Source organism: Pogoniulus pusillus, chromosome 9 (genome assembly GCF_015220805.1).
Source record: "Pogoniulus pusillus isolate bPogPus1 chromosome 9, bPogPus1.pri, whole genome shotgun sequence".
In the NCBI taxonomy this organism is placed as follows: domain Eukaryota; kingdom Metazoa; phylum Chordata; class Aves; order Piciformes; family Lybiidae; genus Pogoniulus; species Pogoniulus pusillus.
In genome coordinates this window covers 16,404,974-16,421,489 of record NC_087272.1, presented here as the reverse complement: position 1 = coordinate 16,421,489, position 16,516 = coordinate 16,404,974, and the positions used below count along the sequence as shown (strand labels likewise).

The 16,516-nt window shown below is 37.5% G+C and overlaps 1 protein-coding gene across 1 annotated transcript; it reads left to right on the top strand.

Annotated features, from left to right (window-relative positions):
- The first annotated feature begins 673 nt into the window (after positions 1-673).
- On the top strand, positions 674-16,087 carry PLRG1 (pleiotropic regulator 1). The gene is made up of 15 exons (XM_064148688.1): positions 674-751; positions 2,618-2,724; positions 2,936-3,078; positions 4,074-4,127; positions 5,246-5,339; positions 5,809-5,899; positions 6,044-6,145; positions 7,666-7,758; positions 8,115-8,264; positions 8,377-8,478; positions 8,976-9,078; positions 9,666-9,774; positions 10,464-10,603; positions 12,233-12,426; positions 13,231-16,087. The coding sequence occupies exons 1-15, from the start codon at positions 743-745 to the stop codon at positions 13,288-13,290; spliced, it is 1,551 nt and encodes a 516-aa protein (XP_064004758.1). The 5' UTR covers positions 674-742; the 3' UTR covers positions 13,291-16,087.
- The last annotated feature ends 429 nt before the right edge of the window (positions 16,088-16,516 follow it).

Sequence of the window (16,516 nt, the reverse complement as noted above, 5' to 3'; positions counted from 1 at the left end):
TGCATTTGCTTATTCTGCTTATGAAGGAAAGAGAAAACTCAGAGGGAGTATCAGGATACTCTTGGAATAAACCCTGCCCCACCACACTGTGAGATGCAGGGATTGCCTGTGCCTCCAGGCACACCAGCCTGTATTGAAGGGAGGTCTTGTGGACCCAAATTAAGCATCCTTTTTCTAAAAGACCAGGCAAACCGGCTAACATGCCTTATCGTGCTTTCCCCTCTTGTTTAAAGGTGACATTTCAGTCCTGGGACTATTGTAACACATCCCATCATTCTGTGTGCTCCTTGAACAGGCTTACTTAACCGTGAGAGCTGCCGAAGAATACAAGACTCAGCAGTTGTTGCTGCGCGAACCTGAGCAATTGCAAAAGCCAAGAACGTCTACAAAAGGAGGCTGACCAGAGCGTACTGGCCAGCGTGGGGAACCGCTGCACAGACGCCATCCACGCCCCCGTGGCCCTGCAGCGGGCAAAAGGGAAGCGCTGGGTCCATTGCACAAAGCTGAATGCTGCCCTCTTGTGGTGGGTACGCGTTCCTGCAGCCCCTCTGCCTCTCGGGCCGCCGCCTGGGGAGGGGCCGCCCCGCCGCAGCTGAAGCCCCAGACCAATAGGGTGCTTCGCCTCACGGCCTTCAGCTGAGCCGCCCGCGGCGCGTCACTTCCGGCGCGGCGCGGGGTGCTCTCCGGAAGGACCTCCATAGCGGGCCAGGGAGTGCTGTGGCCCTGGGACATCATCGGCGCCATGGTGGAGGTGAGAGGCGTCTGGGGCGGGTTAGACTTGTCGCTAAGTCCCTTTCGTAGTCCCAGCCTCGCCGTTGCGGCGCCTCGGGCGACACTGGAGATCGCTGTCGGGACATGGGGGCCAGTTGAGCCCAGGATGGGGTTAAGGGGAAGAGCGTGCGCAGACCACCCATCGCCGTACCGCAGCCCTCACTTTCCCTTCCCCCTTAGTACCAAACTGCTACGGTGGGGATGGGCTGTGACGGTCCTTATGCCTTCCCAGCCCCTGCCCCATCCGCCCTGTGGGACAGCGAGTTGCGGAGAGGAAACGAGAGATGTTTCTCGTCGGTCTGAGGCGGTGGCCTCTGCCTCGCATAGGCCGCGGTGGGCGTTATGGGAATGGGGCAGGAGTAAGTAGCAGGTAGCAGTTTTGGTTTGCTAAACTTAGGCCGAGTTTGGTGTAGGGTCCTGGGGAAGTGATGCCGTGATACTCGACCACCAGCGACTTGCTAGCTTTGTCAGATATCCAGTGAAACGTTAGCTTTGAGGTGGGGAGGAGAGGTTGGTATTTTTGTTCGTGAGGGCTTGGAATTAAAGGTGGGGAAAAGGTCACTTTTTATAGGCCATGTTATAGTTACTGCAGATGAATAAAACACAGTATTGTAGTATTGTTGTCAGGAGTATATAAGAAGGTGAAATGACTGCTGTCCCATGCAAGAGTGTTAGTGATCCTTTTACAGAGAGCACAAGTCAAAAATGTAAACGCTTCTTCCTTCTTGTGAAGGCGTTAAGTTACCTGCTATTCATGTGGTGATTTCAACAGCCACTCTCACTGAATAGTAATTAGCTCTGTAATTCCTATTTGATTTTTTAGATGTATGAAATTCTTAATCCAGTTCCAAATGCTGACAGTTTTTTTTTTTTCACTTAGTATCTGGAGCTTGCATGGGCTCACTCAGCCAGAGCAAAAACGTTTATGTAGGTGCCACTGAGTTAGGAGGGTAACAGCCACTGCAAAGTGGGCCAGCAAGGGGACAAACAACTTCCAGAACAGGAACACAGAACCTAAAGTGAGCTTAATAGGAATACCACCTCTGTAATGTATCTTGAAGACTGATTAGTTGAGTGATAGCCAGTGCCAAAAGTTATTAATGTAACTTCTGGTTTATTGTTGTTCTTTGTGACACATTCATACAGAGGGGTTTTGTACCTAAGCAGACAGGCTCAGATTTCTAATGATACTTTTACTCAAGAGGAAAATATTAATACAAAATTAATTGTGCTGTTGACAAGCAAATATTCTATATAAGTTAATAGTTTTTCAGTTCTGCTTCTTAGTTCCTGAATGGGATTTTAAGTAAACTCTGCTTGTAGTAACAAGCAAAAATAATAAAAGGAAAACAAGTTTTGTCAGGTTAGATCCCAAGTTCTTTTGGGAAACTGCAGCACTTATGTAAGGCAGCACAGTGCACAGAAACTGATGATTGACCTTGTTCTTTTTATGGTGGTAGTGAAACAAAATTTACAGGAGTGTTTTCAGAATTGTATATTGTCCACATATAAAAACAGAAGGGGAAAGGATAAAGGGGTAAAAGCCTTACACACTAGTGCATTTGTCATGTAGATGGTAGTGCAGAAAGTTCAAAGTTTTTTTTCTTGTTTTTCAAGGTCTTGGCATTTACCAAGAAAGATAGTGTTATTTTGAGTAAATACTCAATTAAAACAACTAACAGATAATGTTTTGTTTCCAAGAACAGAAAGTGTTTCCTGTGAACTAAATACTGCCTTGTCATCTAACAGTACTGAAGTTTGAAATTGCTTCTCAGTTCAATTTATATTTCTGTTAGCAACTTTTCATTTACTGATGTCCAAATATATTTAATATTTTTTATTTTAGGAAGTCCAGAAGCATTCTGTGCACACACTTGTGTTCAGATCTTTGAAGAGAACCCATGATATGTTTGTAGCTGATAATGCCAAGCCTATCCCATTAGATGAAGAAAGGTAAATACTGTCATGAGTACGCCTCAGATGTTTTCAGTTGTCAGTCATTGCTCCATCCAAGTCAGAAGTTTGGATGCTCCTGTAGAGTTAACTGTAGTTTTGAGGGGAAAAAAATAGTACATTGTCAAGAAGGTTGTATAAAACCTTCTCTAAAGTACTTCGTAACAATAATTGAAAATTATAATTGAATTGTGCTTCACTCATCCAACAGTCACAAGGTAAAGATGGCAGTCAAGCTGCGTACAGAGTATGGCTCAGTGTTGCACATGCCCACACTTAAAGAAAACTTGAGAGAGAAAGGAGGCCCAAACACTGGAGATCCTTATGGACACAAGCAGTTTTCTGGAAACCAAGGTTAGTTTGTTCTTAGTGGTATATTTGTCCTTTATTTGGTAACAGTTTCACTGTTGTAAAATCTCAAGAATGCAGTACAGTATTAATCCATCTGAGATAAATACAGAAATGAAAATACATTTTTTTGGATTCTTTGAGACTTTTCTCACAGGACATAAGTGAATCAGAACAAGGAGGAAGTTATTTTAACAAAGAGGTAGTAGAGTACTGTGAAATGTTCACAGTAATTAGTGAAAAGAATATTCTTTGTGATAACAGTATGTGCTGTACTTGGGTGTTAGAAAGGTAACAACAACTTCTATCACGTCATGGTGGCTAAGGACATGCTCTTCTGTTCTTCTTTCATGTTTCATAGTTTGTTTTTTTTTTTTTGTTTAGCCTTGTAGATCTTAAACCAGAAGAATTTTTTATTTTAAATTTATTTTTCAATATGTCTGGTTATACATAAACCATGTATGTATTAGGTAGATCCCACATGGAAAGTTCTCTTATAAGGAGTACCCAATGTTGGCTTACTTTAGGTGAGATTTTGATTTTTTCCAAAGGTACTTTATTTGGAAGTATCCTGAAAGTAACAAATCTTGAGACATAATGAAAAATATCATCTAAGAGAAAGGAATCTTTTTCTTTTTTGAAACCACAGGCAATCAGTTGTCTTAACTAGCTTGCATTTCACATACCTGTGGGATTTGTATACTTGAATCCTTTTTGTAATACTGCCTCAAAAGGCATTTTTGACAGTACAGAGATTTTTTCTTGAGAGTCCTTCTTGATAACAGGTAGCTTCAGCATTTTAAAAATGTTGGTTTATGATTGAGGTTTAGAAAACAGAACACAAGAACAAATGAAATAATTCTTTTAACAAGTACTTTAGAAAGTGTTTGCTATGTGTTTTCTTCTGCTGTGTGTGACCTGCTCTGTTTTTCTCCTTCCTGTTTGAGTCATTTGGAGTGCAGTATAAATTGTAATTAATAAAATATTGTGTTACTCTTTAGGACAAGAACTTGAGTATTTGATAACTGGCACACATCCATACCCACCTGGGCCTGGTAAGTAAAATTCTGTGTTTGCCAGGGTTTATTGACTTCTGTAGGAGGAAGGCATCTTCCATCTTAGCAGAGGCAGCCTTCCTCTTCCTTTGAATCCCTGTCTGATAGTAGTGGCTTGATGCAGCGTAGTTTATGGCTCATAAATGTTCTGGTGTAGGAGGAGGATTTAGGTACAGATGAGTGTTTTCTCACTAAGCCTTTGTGTATGTGAGTTGCTGAGGGATGGTTATTCATTTCTGTAAGACTTCATCTCCCATGGTAACATCATCACAAAAATGTTACAGAAATTTTGCCTGTGATATCATGGTCCCTTTTCTTTTGGAGAGTTTGCTGACACTCACACACCCTGATGTTCCACTATTATGGCAGAGCTACTCTAAGAATTTTGTTGTGAACAAAAAGTGAGGGTATATCCAGATTAAAAATCAGTTTTCTTTTGGTGATGTTTCTCTATTTAACCTGGGCATCTCAGCCATTGTTTTTGTTGTCAACTGTCAGAACTTTGGTTAGGAAAAGAAACAGAGAATGGGATAAATTCACAACTCTGCACTAAAACTAAACTTTGTAGTGGGGTGATTTTGGTTTGTTTGTTTGTGGGGTTTTGTTTTCTTTTTCTAAAGTGATCTACTGTTCTTAGAGTGAAAATTATAAATCATAAGTTGTAGTCTGAAATGTTCACTTCAGTAGGACTGAACTTTTTGCAGTTCTGCCACCACTACATGATGCCAACCACAACATAGGGATGGCATAATAAAGTGCAATAAAGGGCTTGAATTAGCAAATATTTCCCAAGATCATGTTTGGATTTAGGTAATAGTTTAAGCTAGATCAAAAGATGGACAGTGTGCCTAGTTAGACTTTTTGTTTGTTTGTTTCTAATGACAGAATCATGCTGTTTTCTACTCTAGAAATTATGTACCTATTGTGTAGTAGAATTGTGGTGGAAAGGATTCATGCTAAAATAAAAAATCCTGATGGTGGAATTTAATATTACAGTTTGTGTGTGTATGTTTATATGTATGTATGTATAGATGCATACATTTGTAAAATACATCTTTCTGGATTTTGTTCTTAATAGTTGACTTTTGCACTTGCCTTGTTAATTCTTTTTTTTCAAGGTGTGGCTCTGACAGCAGATACTAAGGTCCAGAGGATGCCTAGTGAGTCTGCGGCACAGTCCTTAGCTGTTGCACTTCCTGCTTCTCAGGCCAGGTACCGCTGTGTTACTTCGTTAAGACTTTTGTTAATCTGTGAGAATTTCAAGGTGAAACACAGAAGTCAGAATAAGATCTACTTTGAGTATTTTGAATGTTTTAATTCATAAAAACATTTGTAAAACATGTTTGAACTACTTTTAGTGTGACCAGGCATAATTTTTCTGTACATTTGGTTTTTTGCTTGTTGTTTTTTTTCCCTTGGATGTCATGAGAGGCAATAGGCAGAAGTTGGAAGAATGGAAGTCTTCTGTTTAAGTAGAGAAGAAGAAAATGTGGCTTGCTTTGTGGGTGTCTTTTTTTACCTTGAGGTGGTCAGGCACTGAAACAGGTTGTCCAAAAAGGGGGTGGAGTCTCCATTCTTCGAGGTGTGCAACACTTGACTCAATGAAGTCTTGCAATTCGTTATCACTTAGTGATCATCAGAAAGTTGATGCTAATTCATCATCCATTTTCATTCAACCTAGGATGGATGCAAATCGGACAGCTGCTGGTGTGGGTGATATTTACAGACATGCTGGAATATCTGAGCGTTCGCAGCCTCCTGGGATGTCTGTGGTGAGTTTCTTTGTATGTAATGCAAAAATGTTTGTGGCATTTGCTAGATTGGACAGCTCTTGACTGACTTACTATTCTTGAGATGTTGAGAAGGCTTTTGGTTTTAGGCAAAGAGGTGAGAGTAACTTTCCTCTTAACCTACAGGCTATGGTGGAAGCTGGTGGAAACAAAAACTCTGCATTAATGGCAAAGAAGGCTCCAACCATGCCCAAGCCTCAGTGGCATCCACCTTGGAAACTGTACAGAGTAAGTTACAAATGTTTGACATGAAGATGCATATAAACATAAATGAATATTTTATGTTCTATGAAGACCTAAAAGCGTATTGAAATCAAACAAAAAGGATCACATCTAAGTTATATACACACACTCATTTAAAGTTAGAAATAGGTTAGATTATAAGCATTTATTTCATTCTATTTAGTAAATTATTTTTGTGATGTTATTAGTTTTTACCCTCCTGTTTTTGTTGGTGGAGTTCATTGAGGATAAATTCATTAGAGTTTGTTTTTTAATTTTCTAGTCAGATTCTTTGGTAGAGGAACTCAGGAACAAAGTGCAAAATTTGGAAGTGATGTATGAAATAAGTAGTCTAGCAATGTTAATGCTTAAAGGCAGTCAGTGCCTGAGTTAGCCAGACTTCTATTTGGTATGAAAATAGGCAAAAAAAGATTAATACTTCAATCACAGATTATCTCTGCAGTTTAGATAGCTTGACTCCTATTGTTTTTTTATTAGTCTAACTTGCCTTTTAATTTTCTTAGGGAGCATTGATATCCATTCCTCCAGAATCTCATACAATTTTTTAACAACGGTGACAAGTATGGCAGGATAACTGAGCTGAGGGGAAAAAATCTCTTAAGTATATTTACTGGAAATGAGGATTTCAACTTATCTTTTGCTGAAGAGCTACATTTTAACTGGTATTCCTAAGATTATGTAGACATCATTTGTAAAAGACGGAAGCTTAAAATAGTTCAGATGAGTTATTTCTTAGATTCTTTGCCTGAAAATGCCCATTTCTATTACTTAGACTATGAAGAGATGTAGACAGCTGTCTTAAATACATGTAATTATGGTCTCATTGTCAGAAGAATATTTAGCTTTCAAAAGTCAATACCTTTGTTAGTTTAGGTCTTTTGAAATGAGCTGTTTGACAATACATAAAATAATGACATGCCTTGAAACCAAGTAGAGATTTTGATTTCAGCTGTCTGACTTCAGACAAATTAGAAACAAAGAGGCTGCAGTAAACAAGCCGTGTATTGGTAGAGTTGTTCTTGTGAGATCTGTCTCCAGTATTTTGTTACCAGAAAGCTTTGGACAAACTCGTATTCCCCTTCTTATTTGGGAGAAAAGAGATGGTGGTGTGCTTTAAGAGATTATTTCATGGCAGTGTGATTTAGGCACTGTACAGCAGCACAGGAAACTTGTGTTTCAATACATTCTTTCTCTGCAAATCCTCAAGTGTTGAGCCACAGTGCTAAGGACTCAAAAGATATGAGTAAGTTAGTTAGGGAAGCAGTCTTTACATATTTCAAGTTCACTGCATCTGGTCTGATACATACATTTCTAGTAGTCTCTTTATTGAACTCAAGTAGAAATCAAGATCTCTTCAGATACAATTTCATTTCATATTTGACTTTTAGTATTTACTAAGAAACATATATTCCCCCTCGTCTTCCAGTGTTGGAGAATAAAAATTATATTGACAGGTGGATGTGTATGATTTACGATTGAGAAATAATTTTGTGTTTTTTCTGCAGGTAATCAGTGGTCACTTGGGCTGGGTAAGATGTATTGCAGTAGAACCAGGAAATCAGTGGTTTGTTACTGGCTCTGCTGATAGAACCATAAAGGTAAGGGGCTGGAAAAAAATCACTGACAAAGTTTCAGAGGCTGTGGTTTGGTTTTTTTTCCTTCTCTTGTTACTTAAAAGTGTCTTCATCCCTTGGAAATGATTTGTCAGTTACATGTGCAGAATAATGAACTGCAGAAAGTTTCTTCTTTCGTTACCTTGTCAGAAAGGATTTGTGGAGTCTTACTACTTGAGATTTCATTTATTACATGGTAATAGCTGGATGGTAGAGCCAAATATTTGTTACTATGATTTTTAAGTTAAAATGCATCAGGATCAGTTACATCTGGGCTGTTTACCCAAACTGTCACTGTGTAGCTTTTAACCCATCTACTTCAAAATATCTTTTTGACACAGATTTGGGACCTCGCTAGTGGCAAATTGAAATTGTCTTTGACGGGACACATCAGCACTGTACGAGGGGTGATAGTAAGTGCAAGAAGTCCATACCTCTTTTCTTGTGGAGAAGACAAACAAGTGAAATGCTGGGATCTCGAATACAACAAGGTAAGCTGTAGTGTCTTCAGTTGGAATTAATTGATGATGGCAATACACAATTCAAAAGCATTTAGAGTATTCTTTCAAACACCCAGTTAATGTGTGTGTCTTTTTTAACTAGGTTATCAGACATTACCATGGTCATCTAAGTGCTGTCTATGGTTTAGACTTGCATCCAACAATAGATGTACTGGTAACATGCAGCAGAGATTCAACAGCACGAGTAAGTATAGCATTGTTAAATTTTAACACATTTATATCAGTGTGTTTTAACATCTTCCATATGTAAAAGTTGATGGTTACTGAACGTTAACATGAATCAAGATGTAAATAGTAAGATGATTTATGGCAGCTTTGTCTTCTACTGTTGGTAAAACTGAAGTCCAAATACACAAAAATGTTGTGGCATATCAGGATAACGTTTTATTTCTTAATTTAGTGGGTAGATTATGTAGTGTATGTATAAGATCAGTTAGTATAGGGATGATGGTGTGGTTTTATGGTGACTTAGCTGCATGTCCAGAAATTCAGCATGAGGCTCACTGCTCCTCTTAAAATTTGCCATCTGTGGCAGTTGTGTGATGAATTGTTGGATTAAAAATACAGCCTAAATAACATTGTTTGAAATTTGTAGCACTATGGTAAATAATTAATCTAGTTAATGATAGTGTCTAAAATACATTGAATGTGACACTTGACTTGCTTACTGTGCATTCATAGATCTGGGATGTAAGGACAAAAGCCAGTGTGCACACACTGTCAGGACACACGAATGCAGTAGCAACAGTGAAATGTCAAGCTGCAGAACCACAAATTATTACAGGTATAGTAAAGGTGATTTTACAAGTAACTTAATTGAAAAACATAATGGCTGAACAAACATGTTCATGACTAGGTAAGGTTCATAATGCTATCTGTCCTGATTTACTCAATTTCTCTTACTGGTTTTGCATTAAAAATGAGCCATGCAATGGTTACTTCGTGTATTCATGGCATGTTTAAGCAAATAGGGCTCTGCATTGTTTGAACATTTCCCTGCACTCTTTTGTTTCTGTGTTCACATTTTTTGGTTGCAATATGTATTGAGACATGTTTTCTGTGATATTTCACTTCTCTACCAATTCAGTTAAGTCCAGTACCATGGTTAAATAGAAAGTTAATCGTCTTTCCTTTTAAGTAAAAAACCTTGCTCTTCGGCCTTAACTATATAGCTCTTGAATTTCAAACTGCATAAAAGTCTACTACAACCCAACATATTTTGTCCAAGAAGGCATTTGTATCCTCTTTTCACAAAAAGTTAATATTTTTGTCTCTTTTCACGTGCAGAGGTTTGGCTGCCTTATCAAAGTAGTAATGGTGGTAGAATTGATATGCGGGTTTCTGCTATTTTTTATTTTCTTTTCATTGCAGGCAGTCATGATACTACCATACGGCTCTGGGACTTAGTGGCAGGAAAAACTCGTGTTACCTTAACAAATCATAAGAAGTCTGTACGAGCAGTAGTCCTCCATCCAAGACAGTGAGTTTTCCTCATTCTTTTATGCTTGGGGTGGTGGCAAAGCCAGTGTGAGTGATGATTCAGAGTAACAGGTGAAAAGCAATGAAGAGCAGTAAAAACAATTAGAGTGCAGTAAAAATGGACCTGTCAGTTCTCAAATACATTTAACTACACTAATTGTGCTCCTAAAGTATTGGCATTGGTGTACATTACCAATATTGAGAATATCTTAATCTTCCACAGAACTTCTGATACATGTGCCTTTGCAGTGCTTGAGAAATCAGCAACATGGGCTTGAAAGGCTAATAGTAAACATGTGCCAATGCAGAGTAGCCACTACTGGGGCCTTTTGCTGGGAGTTGCTGCTTTTTTTGCCCTTTTTTCTTGATTCATTTGCTGCTGATGCCCTCTTTCCTGAACAACTGACAAGAACTTGATACCTGTGTTTCATGATTATTTGCCTGTTAACATCCTATATAGCATAGGATTTATCAAGTTTAGGTAGTGTCTGAAACAGAAAGGAAACAGTAGAAATACTTTGTGACTTCATAAAACAGCTTCATTATATGTAAAGTAAAAATGCTAGAAAAGCAGTTTTAGTATTAAGTTAACTTTGCAGATAGCATTTAACAGTTGTTTCAGTGATGGATGTTTACTATTCCTACAGCTGTTTGAACTTTAATATACTGTGCTTCCTTTTTTTTTTTCAGTTATACATTTGCATCTGGTTCTCCAGATAATATTAAGCAGTGGAAATTCCCAGATGGAAACTTCATTCAGAACCTCTCTGGTCACAATGCTATTATCAATACACTGGCTGTCAATTCCGATGGTGTTCTGGTCTCAGGAGGTAAAAATGAGACTTTTGTATTCATATTCCACCTCTCCACTCCTCCATATACTCACTGAGCTTTCCTTTGTCTGGGCCTATAAGCTTGCTACAGTGTGTAATTTCATTTAGTGGTGAGTAGGGCCCCTGAGCTTCATGGACAAAAATGTATTTGAAATAACTTCTACCAAGCTGTAGGGAAGAGATTTCCTTTTCTCAGATGGCTGCTACCATCTGAGGTGGTGGAGTCACTGACCCTGGATGTGTTTAAGGGTCATTTGGATGTACACAGAAGTAGTGTTAGTGATCTGTGTGCCTGCAGAGTCTGAGAACTATTAGTTTGTATTCATGCATCTGTGTTGTGGGAGTAGGAAGAAAATTCTCAATGCTTAGTGTATATGGTTGTGAATAATTCTATGAAAGAATATTTATCTCCTGTTCCAGGTAGCATTTTTCTATATATTAGTTACCTGAGCACTATAGAAAAATATTTTGTTGAAAGATTATATTACTAAAGCTGTAATTTGTGATGTTTCTGAGAGTTTTATGTTTATAAAAGACAAAGGACATTTTTTAGTGACGAGTTTTTTTCTGAATGTGGCTTCTAGAAATCTCAACTACATTCTGATCCTTTTGTTAAGACATTGTGTCTGCCTAATAGGGAATTGAAGTATGTTTTTAACATATATGCTGTTATGAAAAGGAAATTAATAAACAGTTTAGAAAGTGCTAATTTTATGGATTGAGAGGTGAACAGAGATAGAGAAACAGTTCCAAGATAGCTTGGAAAATCAGAGTTAAAACAGGAGGTTGAACCCAGATCTTTGAGGTCCTAGACCAGTTCCTTAGTCATGGGATTGTCTTGGGAGAGCTCTAGCAGTCAGAGGAAAGTGAATGAAGAGTCTAGATTGTATTTCTCCATATAACTCACAGAGTTTGTCTAATCTTTCGTGTAGTTGTGAACAAGGACAGGCCTAAATTCATAGCATCACACATAAGCCAGTTAAAGTGAGTTTTGAGCTTACAGAAGCAGATGCTTACAAAAAACATTGCTGTATTTGTCACTAGTCCATAACAAAAAAAGAGAGTAACACTTGCACATTGAAATACTGAAGTGCGTTTAGTGTGTTTGATACATTATGTCATGTGTGAGGTAAAAGCTGTAGCTGATGCCACTAGCAGTGATAACTGGCAGTGTTTTAAACTGTACTTGAAATAAAACTTCTGCAAATATTAAGCTAATGTCCTGTTAGAAATTCCTTAATGTCTGTTGTGTCTCTAACAGAATGATGCCTCTTTGTTCAGTTTTAGTGAGGGCACTGAACAGGGAGTTTGATATTCAGAGTGCCAGCCCTGCCTGTGCTTCCACAGCAGTTTGCTGCAATTGACTTGTGATGCAGTGTATATTTCTCTGGTGATGTCATGAAAAACGGGATGAGATTCTGAGAAGACTTCTATCCACTGCCTTATAAAATATCAGCCTTTCTTAACTGAGAATGAAACCTTGTGGGATGTGCTGAGATAGTCTACATGAATGTCATAGCTGATAAATTACTGATGTATTAATTAGTTATTCATGGTACTGATTTTAGAAAAAATGATAAAAATTAACTCGTTTAAATGCTGAATATATTTGTTGGTTTATTTTAGCTGATAATGGTACTATGCATCTTTGGGACTGGAGAACTGGATACAATTTCCAGAGGGTGCATGCAGCTGTACAGCCAGGTTCTTTGGACAGTGAATCGGGAATATTTGCCTGTGTTTTTGACCAGTCAGAAAGCAGATTGCTAACTGCTGAAGCTGATAAAACCATAAAAGTGTACAAAGAAGACGATACTGCGGTATGTCAAAGGGCCTTTTTAGTGTATTTCACAACATCAAAAAATTGCAGAACTCTTAATGCACTCATGTACATTGTATGTTGTAGCTGGTAGGGGACTGTCCATGCTTGTGTTGATTTGAAATGTAATTGAGAAAAAGACTGCGTTTTAAGGATGTATTTTACTTCTGTATGTGATCTAGATTAGTCATTTGCCTTGACAAGTTTTAGAATTCAGAGTAAATATTTTGTTTTCAAACTACACTTCTCAAATCTGTATCCATTTACTAATGGAGAAGAAAACAGTATTGTGTAGTTCAGCAGAGTATGTCTTCAATATAAAGAATGTAAAAAATTGTATTAAACCTTGGTGAGTTTGCACTGAATTATACTTGGAGTGATGCAGAATAAGGAATGCTTTATGCATTTTTCAGTTGGGCAAACTGTAGACTCCTTGGCATCTGTCAAGGCTGATGTATAGCACATGAAGGAGTGTCTCTGGAATTTCAGTTCCTTTGCATTGATACTATGGTGTTGTTCCTGAAATGCCACTAGCAACCTTATTTTGTTTTGTTGAATAAAACAAAAACCCCTCCAAAAAAACGGAGCAACTCTTGTCTCATACTTCAGACAGTGAGATGACACAAAAATTTAATTTAGATAAACTAATTACATAGTCAGTTAGGTAATTATAGTGTTACATATGAAACAGAGTGTGTGTATATATATATATACTATGAGTAATATTTTAAACTAAACCCTAATGACAGATCAATTTAAAGTTAAAAATAATCCTTACGTGATTTTTCTTTTTCTTTCTCTTCAGACTGAAGAAACTCACCCAGTCAGCTGGAAACCAGAAATTATCAAGAGGAAGCGATTTTAGTGTGGCAGCATATCTGTTCTGTAATTTTGTTTCGATTTTCCTGCGAGCATTCAGTCAAATTTTGCTCTGCCTAGAGCAGCAGAGCAGAAAGTCAGCTAAGTCATGGCCACTTCAACATGTTTTATAATAAATTTTATTTCTCTTTCCTTTTGTCTTTTTTTGGTGTGATCCCAGCTAAGCGCTTGCAGCTGTTAACTTTCTCTTTGTGGAACATGTATAGTTCATGGAGAGGAAAGTTGTGCAGGTGTTTGCTTTTTTTATATGACTCTATTGAGTGCAAGTCTAAAGATACTGTGATGAGCCAGGTTTTCTGAAAGGCCCTTGCATGACTCCAAAAGTTAATTGCAAATTTATGCACAGAAGCCATCTACTGGAAATTTCTTGAGTAACACTTTCAGATTTTAGACAGTATTGTTTACTGTATATATCTTAAGTATATACTGTAATGGAACAGTGTATACTAAATTAGAGTAATGAAGAAAGAAGCAGGGCAATATGAAGATAATGATGGAGTTTGCTTTTATAAACACAGCCACTGAGCATTGTGAGTGCTGTGTTACTGAATGAATTGCATCTTCAAAGTGCTTATTTCCCTAGGAAAGCATTCGTATGCAACTACTCATCTTCACTTGCTCTCTTTCACATCCTTCTATAGCAAGGATCACTGTCAAATCATGTTGTCCCCAGGCACTACAGGGTTAGAACTAGTTAACATTTTTTCTGAATCACCTGCTTTTTTATCCCCAGTAATCCAAATCATATAATGACACAAGTACATCAAACTTTTATGACTGAGTTCTAAGAGGAAAAGCTCTTGATTCCAGCCTTAATTTTATGTATTGCTGTCTCCCCATGATCTTCTACAGGAATTTAAAAGAAATTAAATACTAATGAGAGATAATCTGTGGTCTTGATGGGCCAAATCTTTCATCGTGTTTGCAGTCAGGTAACAAGCAGTAAACATGCAAGCCTCCTTGCTACAGCTTACCTCTGGTGTCTGTGCTGCTCTAAAGCACTTTTCACAGAGGAGTCATCAAACCATTCAGTTGTTGACAGCTTTGTTAGTGGTACTAATAGCTGCAAGTTTCATGCTGGGTGGATGTGGAGAATTGTCATGCGACTACAGCAATGATAGCAGGTAGTTCAAAATACTTATTTCTATTCTCTTAGTCCGATTTTTTTCGAATCTGGGATTTATGTTAGAGAAATGACAGTTATTGCAATGTAACTTTAAAAAGCTAGTAAAACTAGGTGATGTTTCTGTTAGGATAATTTTTGTCTTGTCTTTTGTGATGCACAGAAAGTCTTGTATTTGTCATTTTAAGGGAGTCTATGCTGCATAAATAGCCGATTTTTGATTGACAACTGTTGTCTGAAATGTCTGCACAAAAACACAAGGAGAGGCTTTGGTATTTATAAGTTGGATTAAGCATCTTTTTTTTTTTAATTTCAGTGATCATTTGATCTTTTATTCCTTTTTTCTAGATCTTCATTACAGCTGTTTTGATTTTAACTAGGATAATGGGGGAAGATATAGATTTATGTGTATTTTATACTGCTACTAGTGCTTCATTCAAGAAATTTATGAAATACTGGTGTTATACAGAATTTTCTTGTTCACAGTGAAATCCACCAGAGGAGACCCCAGTGGAGAGGAATAACTTATTTGAATAGGGGTGAGATTGTTGTGAGCTTTCTTATTTGGTTTGTTTGTGGGATTTTCTCTTTCTTTTGTTTTAGGGGTTTGTTTTGTTTCTGGTTTTTATTTCTCTTCATAATATGTAATGAGGAAGCACTGCATTTCTTCCAATGTTTATCACTTGGAAGAGACACCAGCACGTTGCAAAAAAACATGTTTCTTCCCTGGACTTCTGCAGGGGTTGGCCAGCATGGGGCAGTGGTTGCCAGGGCATTCTTTCTGTGCCCTAGTGAAAATCTGGCTTTCAGAGTAAAGTTTGCACACTGTTATTTGGATTAGTACTTCATTTTGACTAACATTTTGTGCCAGTTCTCTGTGATTTGTTTTGTTATTACTAATTTTTTGTTTGTATTAATTAACATCTGTTAATTTCCTTCCTAGCAGTTTTTTATTCCACTTTACAGTAGTGTATCATCACAAGTACTTCTGTAAGTGTTATTTATGACACATCAAGATTATAAGGTTTCATTTAAGTGCTTCTTTAGTGCGAAGAAAGCCTAGGTAGTGAGTCGAAATACACATATATCCTGTAGTTTAGGTTAGACAGTGACATGACAACTTACATGGACAAATTTAAGGTGAAAACAACAGAGGAATATTTGGTCTGTTGGATGTATTTTCCATGCTTCTGAAAAGTCACACTGTAATGTCACTTAAAATAATCTTGAACAGAAGTCTAAACTCAGAAAACAATTCCTGTCATTTATTTCATACAATTTGATGTCTTCTGTATATGATCAAATTTCTACCATGAGCAGTGGGTTTTGTTTTATACTGTACATAGTAGCACAGAAATAAGAAAATGGGTTTTGTTTGTAACATAATGCAAAAAAATGTAACTGGTAAAAGTGATAAAAGTGATTTAAAGATCACTCTGCTGTATACTAAAGCATACAATGTAAGCTATGCAGCTACAATGCTGTCATTTGCTGGCAGCATGAAAGTTGTGCAGAAAAGTATGTCTTCAGCAACTGAAAGGCTTACAGAAGTAAATCTTTAATAGTCAATTTCTTTCTAGTCCTGTTAGATAAGAATTAAAGCGCTATGCCTAATTTAAGTGACAGCAATTTATCCACCAATAAAACCTATACAATATAATTTCCTGTCTTTTTTTTTTTTTCTGGTTTGGGTTTTGTAGTAAGAAGAAAAAAAAATAAGCATATACTGAAAGTTGAAGTAATTTAGTGTTAAAATTAATAACTGTTTCCCATAGTACAGTAACAAAAGTGTAATGCTCTAATGGAGGGAGAAAATACTGATGGTTGTTTCATGACTATCAAGTGTAGAATTGTCCATGGGTTTTTTTTTTCCCAAATGCTTAGAAGAATCACATTGAAACCTCAGTGGGGTAAGTATGAGGTGTAGAACAGATTCTGGGACCTGTGTGGATGAAAAGAAGTTTATAGTTAAAACTAATTTTGTTATGTGTTACTAGGAGCAAATTAGAGGGATATTTCTGTCTATGGCACATAACTGAAAATTCAGTCACAATGAGATCCATAGGAGCTTTATCATGAAGTCAGGATT

Coding starts and splice junctions, on each gene's coding strand:
- PLRG1 (XM_064148688.1), top strand. Junction 6,146..7,665: donor CACCTTGGAAACTGTACAGA/GTAAGTTACAAA, acceptor TTTTTTCTGCAG/GTAATCAGTGGTCACTTGGG. Junction 12,427..13,230: donor ACAAAGAAGACGATACTGCG/GTATGTCAAAGG, acceptor CTTTCTCTTCAG/ACTGAAGAAACTCACCCAGT.